At 41.7% G+C, this 14,158-nt stretch overlaps 1 protein-coding gene, 1 long non-coding RNA gene and 2 other non-coding genes across 9 annotated transcripts; 1 reads left to right on the top strand and 3 right to left on the bottom strand.

Moving 5' to 3' along the window:
• Positions 1 to 254: 254 nt before the first annotated feature.
• On the top strand, positions 255 to 12,515 carry fbf1 (Fas binding factor 1). Of its 5 annotated transcripts, none has more exons than XM_085453800.1 (32): positions 255 to 351; positions 984 to 1,014; positions 2,021 to 2,065; positions 2,161 to 2,206; positions 2,316 to 2,358; positions 2,453 to 2,503; positions 2,584 to 2,725; positions 2,856 to 2,936; positions 3,069 to 3,116; positions 4,354 to 4,479; positions 4,575 to 4,704; positions 4,917 to 5,071; positions 5,164 to 5,257; positions 5,344 to 5,787; positions 5,880 to 5,945; positions 6,032 to 6,102; positions 6,374 to 6,679; positions 6,807 to 6,856; positions 7,370 to 7,417; positions 7,512 to 7,640; positions 7,761 to 7,861; positions 7,972 to 8,178; positions 8,488 to 8,595; positions 8,744 to 8,883; positions 9,020 to 9,138; positions 9,817 to 9,939; positions 10,040 to 10,216; positions 10,294 to 10,470; positions 10,567 to 10,704; positions 10,775 to 10,874; positions 10,961 to 11,076; positions 12,330 to 12,515. In XM_085453800.1, exons 4-32 carry the CDS (start codon positions 2,199 to 2,201, stop codon positions 12,408 to 12,410), a joined length of 3,579 nt encoding a protein of 1,192 aa, XP_085309926.1. In that variant the 5' UTR covers positions 255 to 351; positions 984 to 1,014; positions 2,021 to 2,065; positions 2,161 to 2,198; the 3' UTR covers positions 12,411 to 12,515. The 5 variants fall into 5 exon arrangements, with proteins under 5 accessions (XP_085309926.1, XP_085309922.1, XP_085309923.1 ...); XM_085453796.1 differs by having other exon boundaries at positions 285 to 827; XM_085453797.1 differs by lacking the exon at positions 3,069 to 3,116 and having other exon boundaries at positions 285 to 827.
• Positions 12,151 to 13,815, bottom strand: LOC146711096 (uncharacterized). Of its 2 annotated transcripts, none has more exons than XR_014920106.1 (5): positions 13,668 to 13,815; positions 13,309 to 13,376; positions 13,066 to 13,131; positions 12,816 to 12,879; positions 12,151 to 12,613 (listed from the first exon to the last, which is right to left on the bottom strand). It is a non-coding gene; the product is annotated as an uncharacterized LOC146711096 (long non-coding RNA). The 2 variants fall into 2 exon arrangements; XR_014920107.1 differs by lacking the exon at positions 13,668 to 13,815 and adding an exon at positions 13,512 to 13,661.
• On the bottom strand, positions 12,715 to 12,784 carry LOC146711098 (small nucleolar RNA R38). The gene has a single exon (XR_014920312.1). It is a non-coding gene; the product is annotated as a small nucleolar RNA R38 (small nucleolar RNA).
• On the bottom strand, positions 12,953 to 13,024 carry LOC146711097 (small nucleolar RNA SNORD49). Its single transcript, XR_014920314.1, has one exon. It is a non-coding gene; the product is annotated as a small nucleolar RNA SNORD49 (small nucleolar RNA).
• Positions 13,816 to 14,158: the final 343 nt, after the last annotated feature.

The raw sequence follows: 14,158 nt of genomic DNA, 5'->3' as shown, positions 1-14,158 counted from the left end.
ACTGATTTTAAAATATTACTCAGCTCTGATTTGCCTTGAGTCATTTTCTAAGCTTTGATGCCACCTGCTGGTAAACCACTTTGGCAGACCTCACTAAGCAGGCCCAAGCACTTTGGTTAAAAATACCAGCTCATGTTCAAAACGACTAACTTTAGTGTTTTTAGACAGCACAAATCAAAAGCCTTTTTTCAAACGCCTTTCCCCGAAGGCTTCCTTGAAACTACTCTACCCATAATGCACCTCAAACAGTAAACAGGAAACGTATGTTTTGCCGGTCGGCACGGTTGTGGCACCCGCTACTCCAGCACTGAGTGGCCCAAACACCGAAGCTGGTGGTTTACTGCTTATTTTGTATGTAGCTACATTTAATGCTAATCACAAGCCTAGCGCTGGAACACTAGTTAGCTTTTGTTTGCAGTGTAGCTAAGGTGCAACCCTCTGTGGAAATGGGTTGTGTGGGGGCGGTGCGATTTGTTTTTGTTTTTTTTACCGTTAGTCTGCTGGCCAACTTTAAGATGCTAAACGCTAAACACAACGAGCTGTATGAATACGTGACTATTTAAACCACAGTAATTAAGACGAAAGGCTCCAGTCGTGTTATGTTCTTGACAAATGCTAGCTAGAGTAGCTGAGCGGTTGCCAATAGAGACAGGAGGCGCTATGTGTGTTCATTTTATGCTGCTCTTAAACCCAGAGCTGCTAACAGTGACGATGAAATGATAAATAAATAAAAAATGGCAGTAAAAATGTATTCTGCTCGGTTCTGTTGCACTGTTAGCTTGATGACTACCCTTACACTGTAAACCCACCAGCACAGATTGAACATGGTAAGTCAAACTGTGCTCTCCCTCGACATTTTTTTTTGTATTTATTCATTGACGATGTAACGGGGTTTCATAATCTTCGAGGATCATTTCATTATCATTCACTTTTTTCATGATTATCTGCTAAATTAATAAACTTATTTTCACTGCTATTTTCAGGCTACAAAGCCGAAGGGGAAAGCCTCGAAAAGTAAGTTAAACTTGTGCTATTTGAATCCTACTAACTTTCCTTCTTTTTTTTAATTTTTAATTTTTTTTAAATAAACTTTCAGGAGTATCAAAAATAAGGCCTGGGGCCCAGAATCAATTCGACAAAAAAGTTTAAACGGTCTTGTACCAAGTAGTGATTTCCGATGTTTCTGTGTATTTGTTTTAATGTGTAATGTATTTGCTTATATTGAGTGTAGCTAACATGATTTATTAAGGGGTTATGTATATAAAATAAATAAAAACGCAGTGTCTTTATATAACTATTATTTTGTATTTGTTGCAATTTCTGCTCCTTTCTTGGCCAGATTACTCTTTAAAAAGACACTTTTAATGTCAGTGAGACTTAGCTGGATAAATAAAGGCTTCTATATAAGTTAGTTTGCCCAAAACTGATTGCAGCTTCTACCTTGTGACAGGAATGTTGTTTGTGGCTCCAAACGACTTGATAGCAATCATGAAAGATATGTTTGACAGACAACAAGTCATTTACAAGAGTTTAAAAATGATGAATCTCTTTTGGTACAACACTGACCCGCTGGGTGGCTTTGAACAATCTAAAGCACGGCATAAAATTAGACTTTTAACTGATTTACAGCTTGATAAAGACCTCTCCCATGGTCATTCATACTACACCAAAGTAATTAAGTAATATATAGACAATTAAATGGCAGAAAAGTTAAACTTTTGTACAGTGACAGTTAGGGGAGTTTCACTGGTCTGGTCCACTTTATATTAAAGTATGTTGTATCTGGCACACAATTACATCCTTGTCCCTCGTGATTGTACCTCAGCAAAACATTGACTGTAAAATGATAAAAGCCTATTTCTACATTAAAATATAACCCAGTGTGTGTCTGTCCTGCTGATCCAAAATCATTGGATCATGAGATGTCGTACCACGACAAATACAGATATAGGCAGCAGCAGTAGTATGCCTCTCCTGCACCTTGCTGAAGTTGACTGTATACCTCTGTTGCTTTTCTAAGGTTCATTCAGGGATGATTTGCTTGACAGCTTGCTTGATGATGACAGTAAGTGAGCGCAGTTGTGCTGTTTTATCAGAATTAGTGTCTATCTTTATGTTAAAGTGTGTCATAATATTTTCTTGAATTAATTTTCCAACTAGAGCAGCCAGTAAGGACGAAAGCATCACACGATGGACCTATGTATAGGTAAGTTAGAAGGAAGATTTGTGAATTGCAATGTGCCAGCTGTAAATTATTACTCCTCTTCATGTTCTGTTTTCTTTTCCTGCTCATCTGCTACTGATTATATCTTCAGCACGCTAGCACAGGAGATAAAAATGGATGGTGCGGACACTGAGGTATGTAGGATAATATGCAAACTGGGTCATATTCACCCCGTTTTTTTTTTCCTTTTGTGTTTATTTTGTCTTTTTATATTTTCTTTTGTCCAAGGACTCGGATGTGTCAGCGGCTGATCCCAGCGACATACTCAAGAGCATGAAGGTGGGTCATTAATTGAGGTTGCGGCGGCAAAGATAAAGTTCACACTGCACGTTTCACTTTTCCTCTCTGTCCTCGTGCAGGACATGGACGACATGGACGCTGACCTCTTTGCATCAAAGAAGAAGCCCAGTTCGGCTCCCGCGCAAACAAAGCCACTTGTTAGCGAAGGACCAAAGAAAGACTCTGCTGTGCTCGAGAGTAATGCAAAACCAGAGGGAGCAGGTAATTCAGTGCAGAGTGTTCTCGCATAAATTACTTTCTCATTATTAGCTCCACATTATTACCAGCTTTGAAGTTTTACATTAATAGCAGCGATCAGAAAAAGGCTTTTGTCTGCCTTTGCTTCCCTCAGATGAACCCACCAAAGAGGGGAAGAAGCCGAACTCTGCACCTTTATCCTCAGCGCGGAGTTATAAGAAGTTCACCTTCTCTGGTAAGCGAGTCTCCCCCCTCCCTGTCGTGACATCCGCTTCCTTGACTGAGCTTTGTATAAATGAACATGGTGCAGATGTGTTGTTGACTTGCAGCTTTGCTTTGTTTCTCTCAAAATGTTGCTTTAACTCAGACAGTGGTGGTGAGGATGAAGGTGTTGCTCAGACTTCGTACGCTAAAGGTACATTAGTGTGGTTGATACGTGTTTAGTCCTGTACTTGCAGTTAAGTCACATCAGTGGGTGCTTGTGGGTAGTATTTAACAGTGGAGGTGTACACTGTAAAATGTTTGCTATTCCAAATCGAATCAACAAATCTGGAAGTATACGGAAGGAATTAGATTTGCATACGCTGACACCCAAGAACAATGATCCAACTAGCAGATGGAATTGCCCTTCAGTTATTCCAATATTATATCTATACATGTAAAGGGGCAAGTATAAATAATAATTTGAACTTGTGCCTATGGATAAAGCTCATATATCTTAATGTCACAAGTTCATCTGCTCTCTTTAATTCTCTCTGCCACTGAAGTTTGTGGTGTCGTCAGAAGTAAAATGTTGTTTTTGACGGTGACTATGAACTAAAGCATAGAACAAATTACAATTAAAGAGATTTTGCTCAACAATGTTCAAAAACTTTGAGTGAGCAATCGTCAGAGATTGTTGACAGACATGCAAAACACCTAAAACAACTGATTTCTGCAAAGAAAAAACTAGATTCTGTTTGATCTAGCTTGTGTACACTTACTTTTTTCACAACAGACTATTTATATTTGTATTTTGTTCAATAAATGGTAAATGGACATGATCAGAAATATTACTCAGGTTGACTGTGAGTTCGTGTGAACTGTAGCCTCAATTTCCTGTTCTTAGCTGACCGAAATCACACCCAGTATTGTCTTCTGCTGTAGCCCATGTGCTTCAAGGTTTGACAGGTTCACTCAGAGATGCTTTCTGCAAAACTGGGTTTTTCAAGTTATTTGAGTTAGTGTTGCCTTCTTATCAGCTCAAAGTAATCCGTGTGCTCTCATCTGATCTCTAGCATTAACTACTCTAGATTCAAAGTCACTTAAATCAGCTTTCTTTCCCATTCGGATACAAAGTTTGAACTTCAGCAGGCCATCTTGACAACATCTGCCTACCTCAATGCACTGCCATGTGATTGGCTGATTAAATATGTGTGTTAATGAGCAATTGAAACGTGTGCCTAACAAAGTGGCCACTAAGTGTATGTTTCACAACTGGGAAATGTGTCAGTTAATGAATCCAGTTCAACAAAGTACAGTTTCAAGTTATTGTATTGGTATAGCAGATAAAAAAAATAATAATAAAGTAAGTATTTAAGTGTTTTATTGCCCTTTTACACTCTGGGGCCCAAATCCATTATTCATAATATAAAGACTCTTATTTTTTGCAGATCTAGACGACCCCCTGGATGATTTGCTTCCAGGTGACTCAAAGCCTGACTTGAAATCTAGCTTCTCCAAACCTGAAAAATCTGTGCCATCTCCTTCAGCATCTCCCATTCTAAAGAATGAAACGAGTAAGCCTTAAACTTACCAGGATCCTTTAGTTTCCTTTCTTTTTTTAAATAATTGCCAAATGCTGAAGGCTTGTGTTTTATTCTTTGTTGATCAGCTAAGGCAACAAAGAAAGGCGAGCTCACGTTTGAGGATGATAAGGATGACCTAATGGATACACTCGGATTTGACAGCAATAAAAACAATCCCAAGAAAAAAGAGACACCGCTTTGGTCTCCCAAGGAAAGGTAACAACTCTGTTTTCACTTTTTTTTTCCCCCTCTCACTCTCGTTGTTGTCCTTATTTATAGCACTCAAATGATGAATAATTACTGTGGTATTGCTTTGGGCTGCAGCTAAAAACATAACCAAACTCTGACTTTACAGACTTTACTAGCCTCAGTCTGGTTTGTTAGCCTAGCTGCTTTTGTGCGTCACCTCTGTTCCCTGTTGCTCTCAGAGCCGACGCCCCTCAGAGACCTCGTACCAGAATTGATGAGATTCTGGAGAGTTTCACGTCACCGCGTCTTCTGGAGCGACCACCAACGGGCGAGAGGAAGGACGAGCTTCAGTCTCAAGAAAAGCCGCAACAGGAGAAAACGTCTGCTGGGAGAGGTGATAGAGCACCATAGTTTTGTCCTTAACTTGGCTGTAATTAAATACTATCTTAAAAAAATGAAGTAGCTAATCGTTTTCCCAACTATCAGAGCCTCGTTTAGATGATGACCTCACATTTGGATCCTATCAGCCCACACTGGGATCCACTTCTGAAGGGCGTCAGTCTCGTAGACAGTCTGTCAGGTGTGCCCAGGTTTTGTTATTTACAGTTTGCTTCATGCCTACAGCTTTCAGCAGGACAGAAGTAATCTTTTTTTTCTTACGACCAGATTTTCTACTGAGGACATGAGTGTGTCTACGCCAGAAAAGAAGCCAAAGCCCACCACTCCCACATCTTCTCGACAACGCAACTCAGCTGACTGGCTGGGCCTCAAGACAGAAGATGAGCCGGTCTATCTAGAGGAGGGCATCGATAAGACAAAGAATCCAGCAGAGGCTTCAAAGAGCCCCTCGTCTCCTTTACTGGAAAGAAAGCCCTCATTCACTGGTAGCCATTCCACATCTGTTGCAAAAACACCAGAAGAGAGCTCAGCCCCCGCTGACAATACCATTAAACAGGCCAAGCCTGAGGTTTCTAAGACCCAGAGGAAAGAAGGGGATGATGAGGATGACTGGTTAGCTGGGGCACTGAGCAGGAGGAAAGCTCTGTCCGCGTTAAACACAGAGGCAAAACCATCCAAGCAGGAAGAGTCTTTCACTGACTTCAGTGTTAGGTACGGTGCAATTTGAAGACAATAACAGAAATGCTACAGAGACAGAAAGAGCATGTTCTCAGTAATGATTGATAACCTGATCTCATTTTTAGTAAACAAGTAACGTCACAAACTCCCAAAAGCAGAGAAGACACGCTTCCTTCAATCAAAGAAACGAGGTAAGGGGTTTGTTGTGTAAGTCCATTAAATCCATGTTAACGTTTTGGCCCTTTTTAAAAAAAAATGTTCCTTATATTTTATGTAGTGACACTTTTCCCGGACGCCTCGGTCCTGCTGCTCATTCCACGCCTGTCAGAGAAGAAAGGTCTAATCATGGTAGCTATCCTTCCATCTTATTAAAGTCACTGATTCAGATTGCCAGCAAATTTGCCCAATTTGCACATTTACAGCAGAAACCCTTTTGACCACTCCTCTCACACAATCATACTAGTTAATGTTAATCATTAGGCTGCTTCCCGTATACTTAAAAAAGCCATCTAATACCTAATCCTACCTTGTATCACATCATTTTAAAATAGAAATAAGTCATGAGCTCATATTTTTTCTAAACCGTGTCTTCCTTTTCTCATACTCTCTCCTTCTGTAGTTAACGAGTATACACCCACAGGCGAGTGTTACCTCCCCTCCACCTTAGCATCATCCCCACCAAACCCACTCCATCCATCAGCTCTTAGTTCGCCTTATCATTCAGTTTACTCTGCTAGCGATACTGATCCATTGTTAGCCTCTGCTGTTAGCATTAGCCAGCCTCAGCTTCAGTCCAAACCCCACCACTTCCCATCCAGTACAAGATCCAAGGTGCTAACAGAGCCCACTCAGGCTTCAAATGAAACCTTGCAACAACTGCCTTTGCCCAGCCCCCTGTCTGCTGCACTGCCCGGCACAATGTGGTGTAGGTAATCTCAGGGAAACGAGTCAGTTCACTAAAATACCATCAGATTTCTCTCCAGTGCCTTAATATCAGATGTAACGCCTCGGTGTGGTTGTTACTCATGTTTTTTTTTTTTTTTTTCCTGCAGATCCGCAGCAAAATGCAACGCTAAACACATCAGCTGCTTTCCCACAACAGGTACTGTTACCTTCATGCATCAAGGCTGACATAATTGTAATAGATATGTTTTACCTCCACCAAGGAGGTGATGTTTTTGGCACTGCTTCTGCGTGTACTTGTCCTTCTGCCTGTCTGTGAACACGAAAAAATGGAGAAAAAGTCTTATAACTTAGAATCTATGATTCCTAAAAGTGCAGTGTGTATTGTCAGCATATAGAAAATGCTGTATAAAGATTTAAAATAAGTCACTGTTGACCTTTACGTCATAATCTCAAATTATTCATGTCCAGTTAACTGCAAATCAATACCTATTATCCATTACCTACGCCTACATAACAAACGCATGCAGTTTGTAGAGCAGTAAAAACAAGTGCAAACCTCTTTAAGTACGTTTAAAAAGAACAAAGAAAACAAAATGAGCGCAGAGGAACTACAACACCGTTCCCTTTGAAGTAAATACCACCCAAAGACAGGTTTGTAGTCTCTGAGTTTTTCTTGTTGTCGTTTTTAATGCTTTCTTCTTTGGAACAGGCATCATTTTCAGCCGACAGTCTGCAGCAGCTGCTTCTCCAAAACCAGGTAAGGACCTCCTCACTTCCAAAGACCTACTAATGGATGTAATCACCAGATTCATCCTTTGGTTTGTTTTTAATTTGGCTACTTTTTTTCAAAGCTGATGCAGACTCAGTTGCTGGGCCTAGGCGGTGTGGTTGATGCGGGACTCCTGCGGCGACTTAAAGAAAAAGAACAACCTGCAGACTATCAAGCTTTACAGGCCCGCGTCATCCAGTTGGAGGGACAGGTATGTCCTCATGTGGTGACAAGAAGGATGTGAGGTGTGATGGGGGGAGCATTGTTACTGTATTTTTTATTTTTATTTTTATTTTTTTTTATCTTTAAAGTTTATCGTGTCATCATTCAGGTCAAGACTTTGCAGCTGGAGCGAGACCAAAGCCAAATGATACTGGAGAGCATGCAGCAGCGGCACAAACAGGATATGGAGCTCCTGGAGAACGCACACAAGTAGTCCATTCCTAGACCACATCAATTTATCAATTCAGTTTAGCACATGAAACTGTGGAAGTCTTCTACATACATGTGTCTGTAACCCAAGTCTCTCTGTGTATTTTCAGAGGTCGTGTGAAACTGCTCGAGGATTCGGTTGCCCAGCGGGAGACTCAAGCGCGACATGAGTGCGAAGACCTGATGGAACGCCTGGCAACGGTAACGCGAGCGGCTGAGAAGGAACGCTCAGAGCTTCAGGCTCAGTACCAGCGGAAAATGGCCCAGGCCCAGCAGGAAAGAGACTGTGAGGTGGAGAGACTCAGAGACCTTCAGAGGTAAACGTAGGAAAACCTGTTTTATGGCAGCAGGTTGACTATGAAATGAAAGCAAGAACAAATTTTCTACAGTTAGCGACAAATTTACTGGCTGTGAAGTTGTAGTTTCAAAAGACAACACCATAGGAAAGAAAGAAAAGAAAACCAGCCTTCTTTGCTTTATTGAAATTGGTTTGGGTTTTGGGATTTACTCAACTAAATTATCCAGATAACTCAGTGAAATAACTCAATAAGTCTCCAAATATTTAGTTTTTTATCGCAAATAGATGACTTTATGGTTTAGTGTATATTTGTTGCATTGCTGCTCAGAAAATCTATCTTGGAGATGAAGAGAGACTATGAGGATCAGATCCACAGGCTGAAGAGGCTAAAGGAAGAAGAGATCGATGCTGTTACAAGCGCAACATCTCAGACCAGGTAAGAAAATTCCCAAAAAGTCTAATTGACAGTCACATATTTAATGTTTTTGCTTCTTTTTCTTTTGTGCACGATATCAGCGCCAGTGCTGATACATGTAGCAAGCTTTTCGTGTATAAAAAGTTTTAATTCCACCGCCTTTGTCCAGGTCCGTGGCAGGGGTGATTGAAAGGATGGAGCAGTTCTCCTCACGGCTTGGAGAGCTTTCCTCTCGGGTGGAGAGCACGCACGAACACACCGCTCACGGCCTGGAGCAGGAGGCACGGCACAGAGACGAGCAGCTTCGAAGTATTTTACACACACACACACGCGTGTGTACTTTGTACAAAATGGGTCAAGATGCAGATTGTCCGAGAACACGATGGCTTAATGTCATTCTGTGTGTGTGTGTGCGTGTGTGTGTGTGCGTGTGTGTGCGTTTTAGCAATGCAGGGTCATCTGGCCCAGCAGCAGAAAGCCATGGCAGAGGAGAAAGCGTACCTGAAGGACATTATTTCCAGGATGGACACTCAGCTTAAAGAGCAGCAGAGACAGCTTGAGAAGGTGATTATGAGAAATGACAGTAACAGACCAAGATCATACACCAGGACCTGCTGCAGTAGTGCATCAACGAAAAATGTCATACTTTAGATTTCTAAACATTCTCTTTGCATATTAAGAAATATTGCAGTATCATTTTTACCTCACATCAAGAGTCAACTAAGTATTTGGAATTTGTAGAATTATGGCCGAGCGCTTGATGAACCAGTAAGACTAAACATGGGCGAACGAACAAAAGCGTGGTTCATGTTTAATTGAAATCATAACATTAGAAGTAGCTGCGCAGACTGAGAAGAACAAAAAGACAGAAGATGGTCGTCCTGTGTCTGCAGAGCCTCACACAGACAGAAAGTATGCACCAGACGTGCTTCCCAACCGCACTGAGCTGATCTCCGAACTGCCAGAAGCCTCACATCCAAAAAAAACTGCTTTTAATGCTGAAGAAATAAAGCCCAAAGCTCATTTTGATGTACGATGTTGACAAAAAACATGCAACCACAGTCATAAACAGTGGTCTTCTGTCCTTTGGCAGGTTCTCTAAGATGCTCAGAGCATCCTACTTATTCATTTTTAAGCTATATTTTATAAGTGTGAGGAAAACAGCTAAAAAACCACCTATAATATAAACTGACCTTCTTCTCATTAAAGACTGAAGATGCCATTTAATTTTGCGTGCTTTAGGAGCGCTGGAAGATGACAGCAGAGCAGGCCAAAGCCGAGTCGACCCAAAGAAGCCTGGAGGAAGAGCGGTGTGTCCTCACCACGCAGATCAGCGTGGAGCGAGAGGAGCTGGAGAGAGCCAAGGTGAGGCCAACGAACATCTGCAGCAGCAGCGCAGGTGTTTTGCACCAACTTGGCGCAGCTTGACCGCCACTTGCTTCTTTGGCCTTTTCTGTGTTTTCAGAGCGCGTTACTGGAGGAGCAGAAGTCAGTGATGCAGCACTGCGCGGATGAGAGGAGGAAGCTGGCGGCCGAGTGGGCACTCTTCCACGCCCAGGAGAAGCAGAGGCATGAGAGGGCTGAGCGTGAGGTCAGCAGTCTGTTGGAGAAGAGGGAGGGCTCCATCATAAGTCTAGCACAGGTGAGCTTGAGCTTAGGTCAGCTCTTTAGCCCACACAAGTCGTGAAAAGGCACAAAAAATGTAAAAACCTTTTGTAGGAGCAAGCTGACTTGAAGCTTCGCACGGCCGAGCTGAAACAGAAGGAACTTGCTGTGGCACGGGAGCGAGAGGCTCTGGAAGAACTTAGAGAAGAGCTGGACAGGGAGAAAGAAAGACTAAGCAGCACGGCCCTGAGACTCAAAACACGAGCCCAGGAGGTCGAGGCATTCAGCAAGGTAATTTCACACTACACCGATCCCTGTGTGTAGTGTGTTGGACATGTTTTTTGTCCAGCGTGTGTTCATATTTTCCCTACACCGTGTTCTTCACAGCTCGCGGCAGAGAAGTATGAGGAGGGGGAACGAGCGTTGCAGGAGGCGAAACGATTGGAGGCGGAGCACGAGGCGCGACTGAGAAATATTCACACCCAAACAGAGCACCTGAGGCAACAGGAGCAACGGATTTTAAAGGTATGTGTGTCACTTTATGAAGCACATAAATGAATGAATGTGGTGGTTATCTTAACACTTGTTGTTACAGGAGCAAATACGATTAAGTCACCTGCATAAGGATACACAGAGGCTGGGGCAAAACTCTCCTCTTACACCTCTACCACAAATTATTGCCCCCGTTTTACCAGGTGAGGCTGAATGTTGGTCTTCTCTACTAGCTTAAAGTAACACATTTTCTGTGATCTCTAATTGGCCTTTGTTACTGTCCCTACAGACTCCGTTTCAGAGCTGCCTGCAACCCTAAATGTTCCTCCTCCAGTTTCATTTACCAGCTCTCAGTCTATGGCACTTCAGGCCAATCTGGCTCTGTGGAGATATACTGCAGAAAAGGTGAGCACATTTTTAGTTGCAAATGTCAAATATCACTAAAACAGAATTGACAAACAGCAGCTCACATGCTCTATTTTTCCTTACATGTGAAATTTTTACCCTTATTTGATCCTAAATTAAGACACAGGTCTGATTGTTTGTGGATGTTTTTGGATGAAGTCTATTTCAGTGAAGCCAAACACATCTTCTTCCCACCACCCTGTCTCCAATTCCACATTCACCTCTGTGCAGAAGTAGCAGCCAATGTGTGTGACTGAGTAATTGGCCCAAAACCTGCCCAAAGAAATTGCACATCATAGACTTCATGGCCTCTGTTTATTTCTGTACAGCAGCGTGCTATACTTACATTTTTAATGTTCCTTGGGGTGGCTGTGGCTCAGCAGGGTAGAGCAGGTTGTCTTTTAATTGGAAGGTTGTTGGTTTGATCCCTGACTGCTCCAGGCAGCATGACAAAGTACCCTTGGGGCTCAGGTAGAGTAGAAAACCAGTCTGTTTACCACTCTTTTGAACACAAACGTCTGCTCTGGCCAAACAAAATCAGAATGGGCAGCGACGTTTGGAAGGTTAAAACCAGCCCAATGCTTTCCTATTTCCATATTTATCAATTTACTGACCTAAAATTAAGAAACCTTCAAAAAAGTGGGACTGTTCTATAAGGAGAGTTCAGCGTATCTCTCCATTATCTGGGTCCCCTTACCCCAACATGTGCAATTGGGATAAATAGTCATGCAAAGCTGGTTATCAACCCAGGGTTTCACATGGAAAGGGTGGCATTGAGCATCTGACCAATAGAACCCTGGAGTCACCAGGACAGTACAGGCCTCAGTAGCAAAGACAGCAATTTTCACATTTAAGAAACCTATTAATCCATTTAGTTTTAAATTTATCCTAGACAAACTGAAAGAATATATAAACCAGTACAGTCTATTTAAGATTTTAATAACAAGTCTTCAGTTATTCATTGCATTGAGGTTTGTTCATATCTTTTATTTTGGTAACTGTTGCTAAACTGTTGGTGGGAAAAATGGAACCACAGCAAACAATCCAAAAGAAATGACGTCAGATAAACACAAGTGTTATGATCCAGTACAGGCTTTTATTGCACTTTGGAAACTCAGTCAACATGAGGCATCACAGTGCACACAGCTTTTTAATACAATCACTATTTGGCCAGCAATGCTTGAAATCATTTGTCAAGAATTCAAGTGTTCAGATTTTTGACTGACTGGATTTTGTTTTTCTGCCCCCAACAGGACCGTGAATACCTACAAGAGGAGCAGTTCTTTCTAGAAAATCTGAAAAAGAAATCTTACAGATCTTTCAGCACAGATTGACCAACACATGCTGGGCTTTCCTCCCAGCACATATGGAATCACGTTACTTTCTATACTTCAATTTTATAACTCGTAGTTTTATTAAAAAACACGTTTCTGATCCAACATGGTTTTCATCTTTCATAAAGACAAATACTGAATTTAATAGTCTCCTCTGGCATCACACTTGAGGTTGGTATTCCGTCCTTCCACAGCAGCTCAATCTGCAAGTTAGAAAATAAAATAATAAATAAGACCGTAACACTAAATTACAACATGATCAATACAATATTCAAGAAAAACTTTGCTATAAAAACATCAGCAGTCAAGCCTCAGGTTACCATGACTCCACACTTGAGTTCAGACAGGGATAACTTGTATCATCACTGGCTTGACTTTAAAAATCACAACTCTTGCATGATTTACCTGCTCAGGACCTGCTGTCTTCAAGCCCAGAAAATCTTCATCCTTTCTTCTGCTGCTACAGCACCTGTACCAGGAAACAACACATGGATGACCGAGTGCTCAGATCACACAAGCTGAAAGCAAAGAGCTTTGCAGATTCTCAGAACAGCTTTCTATCGTCAGTTATCGCATCAGACGGCACTTCCTATGCAGCAGTTTTCATCACTGAAAAAGTGGCAACAGAGATCACAAGATCCAGTGCAATACAAACCTTTTGACTGTGGTTTGACTGTGACTCTAGGCACTCAGTGGAAAGGAGAACAGATGAGCCACGAATCTGCAAAAAACACACGTCATCAGTGAGGATCCATCAGCAGCATGTGGGTTTCACAAATAAACACAGCAGCTCAGATACCATGGCTTTCCACAAGGTTTTGTTCTCTCGGACAGGGATAACAAGTTCATCATGTGTACTGCACTGACACAAATGCATACAACTGTTAACCAGTTTTACCTTTAATCAGGAAATGAAACTTCGCCCTGTTGCAGGCAGACAAATTAATCCCTCTGCATCATCCAAACCTGTATAAGAAGTTAAATCAGTGATTGGCTGTAACGTGACACAAGCAACATAACATGGTTCGTCAAAAACGTAAATAATCAAACTTATCGTGCTTCTATTCTACGTGCCAGTAAGCATGATGCATGTTTCCTTACTTAAACGAAACGCTCATTCTACCACTTTCTGAGTCCTCGACTGCGTGGACTCACTGCACGTGTTCACCCGGATAAAGAGCAGCTAACAGCTAGCACACGCGCACAATTAAAACTTCCACATATTGAGGTCTCATTAAAAGCTCCTCAAAGTCTCACCTGCTCACGGTGGGTCACCAGCAGCAACCTCAACATGTATACATGAATATAATTTAACAAAAATGAACTGCATGGCGAGAGTCAAGAAAGCTGCTTGCGCGTATCTACCGCCTGGAGAAGAAGACCGGAAATCTCGCGTGATAACGATTTTATGTGTCGTACGCGTCACATGCCACGTGACCGTGATTGGGTGTGGTTGAAAAGTTGTTTTTTTTTTTCATTGTTTCTCGCTAAAAATGTGTAACAACCCAATTACCATCCATGGTTATTAATAATAATAACAACAACAATAATATTAATAAAGCTAAAAACTAGCTGGTGATATTGTGGTCCGCTTACGGTTACTGTGTAAAACGAGGTCATGTGATCACATTGTCTAATGTTCTATATTTTTGAACTTTAAAACATTTAGTTGCTATTTATTGTCGCAGATTCTTATCAATAATACTAATAGAAATAAAGTAATAAATGATGTTTGGTTATAGATTTAG

Source organism: Copadichromis virginalis, linkage group LG4 (genome assembly GCF_057382275.1).
Source record: "Copadichromis virginalis isolate Kocher_CV1m ecotype Utaka linkage group LG4, C_Virginalis_male_GT1.1, whole genome shotgun sequence".
Taxonomy (NCBI): domain Eukaryota; kingdom Metazoa; phylum Chordata; class Actinopteri; order Cichliformes; family Cichlidae; genus Copadichromis; species Copadichromis virginalis.
This window is presented reverse-complemented; position numbering and strand designations above follow the sequence as displayed.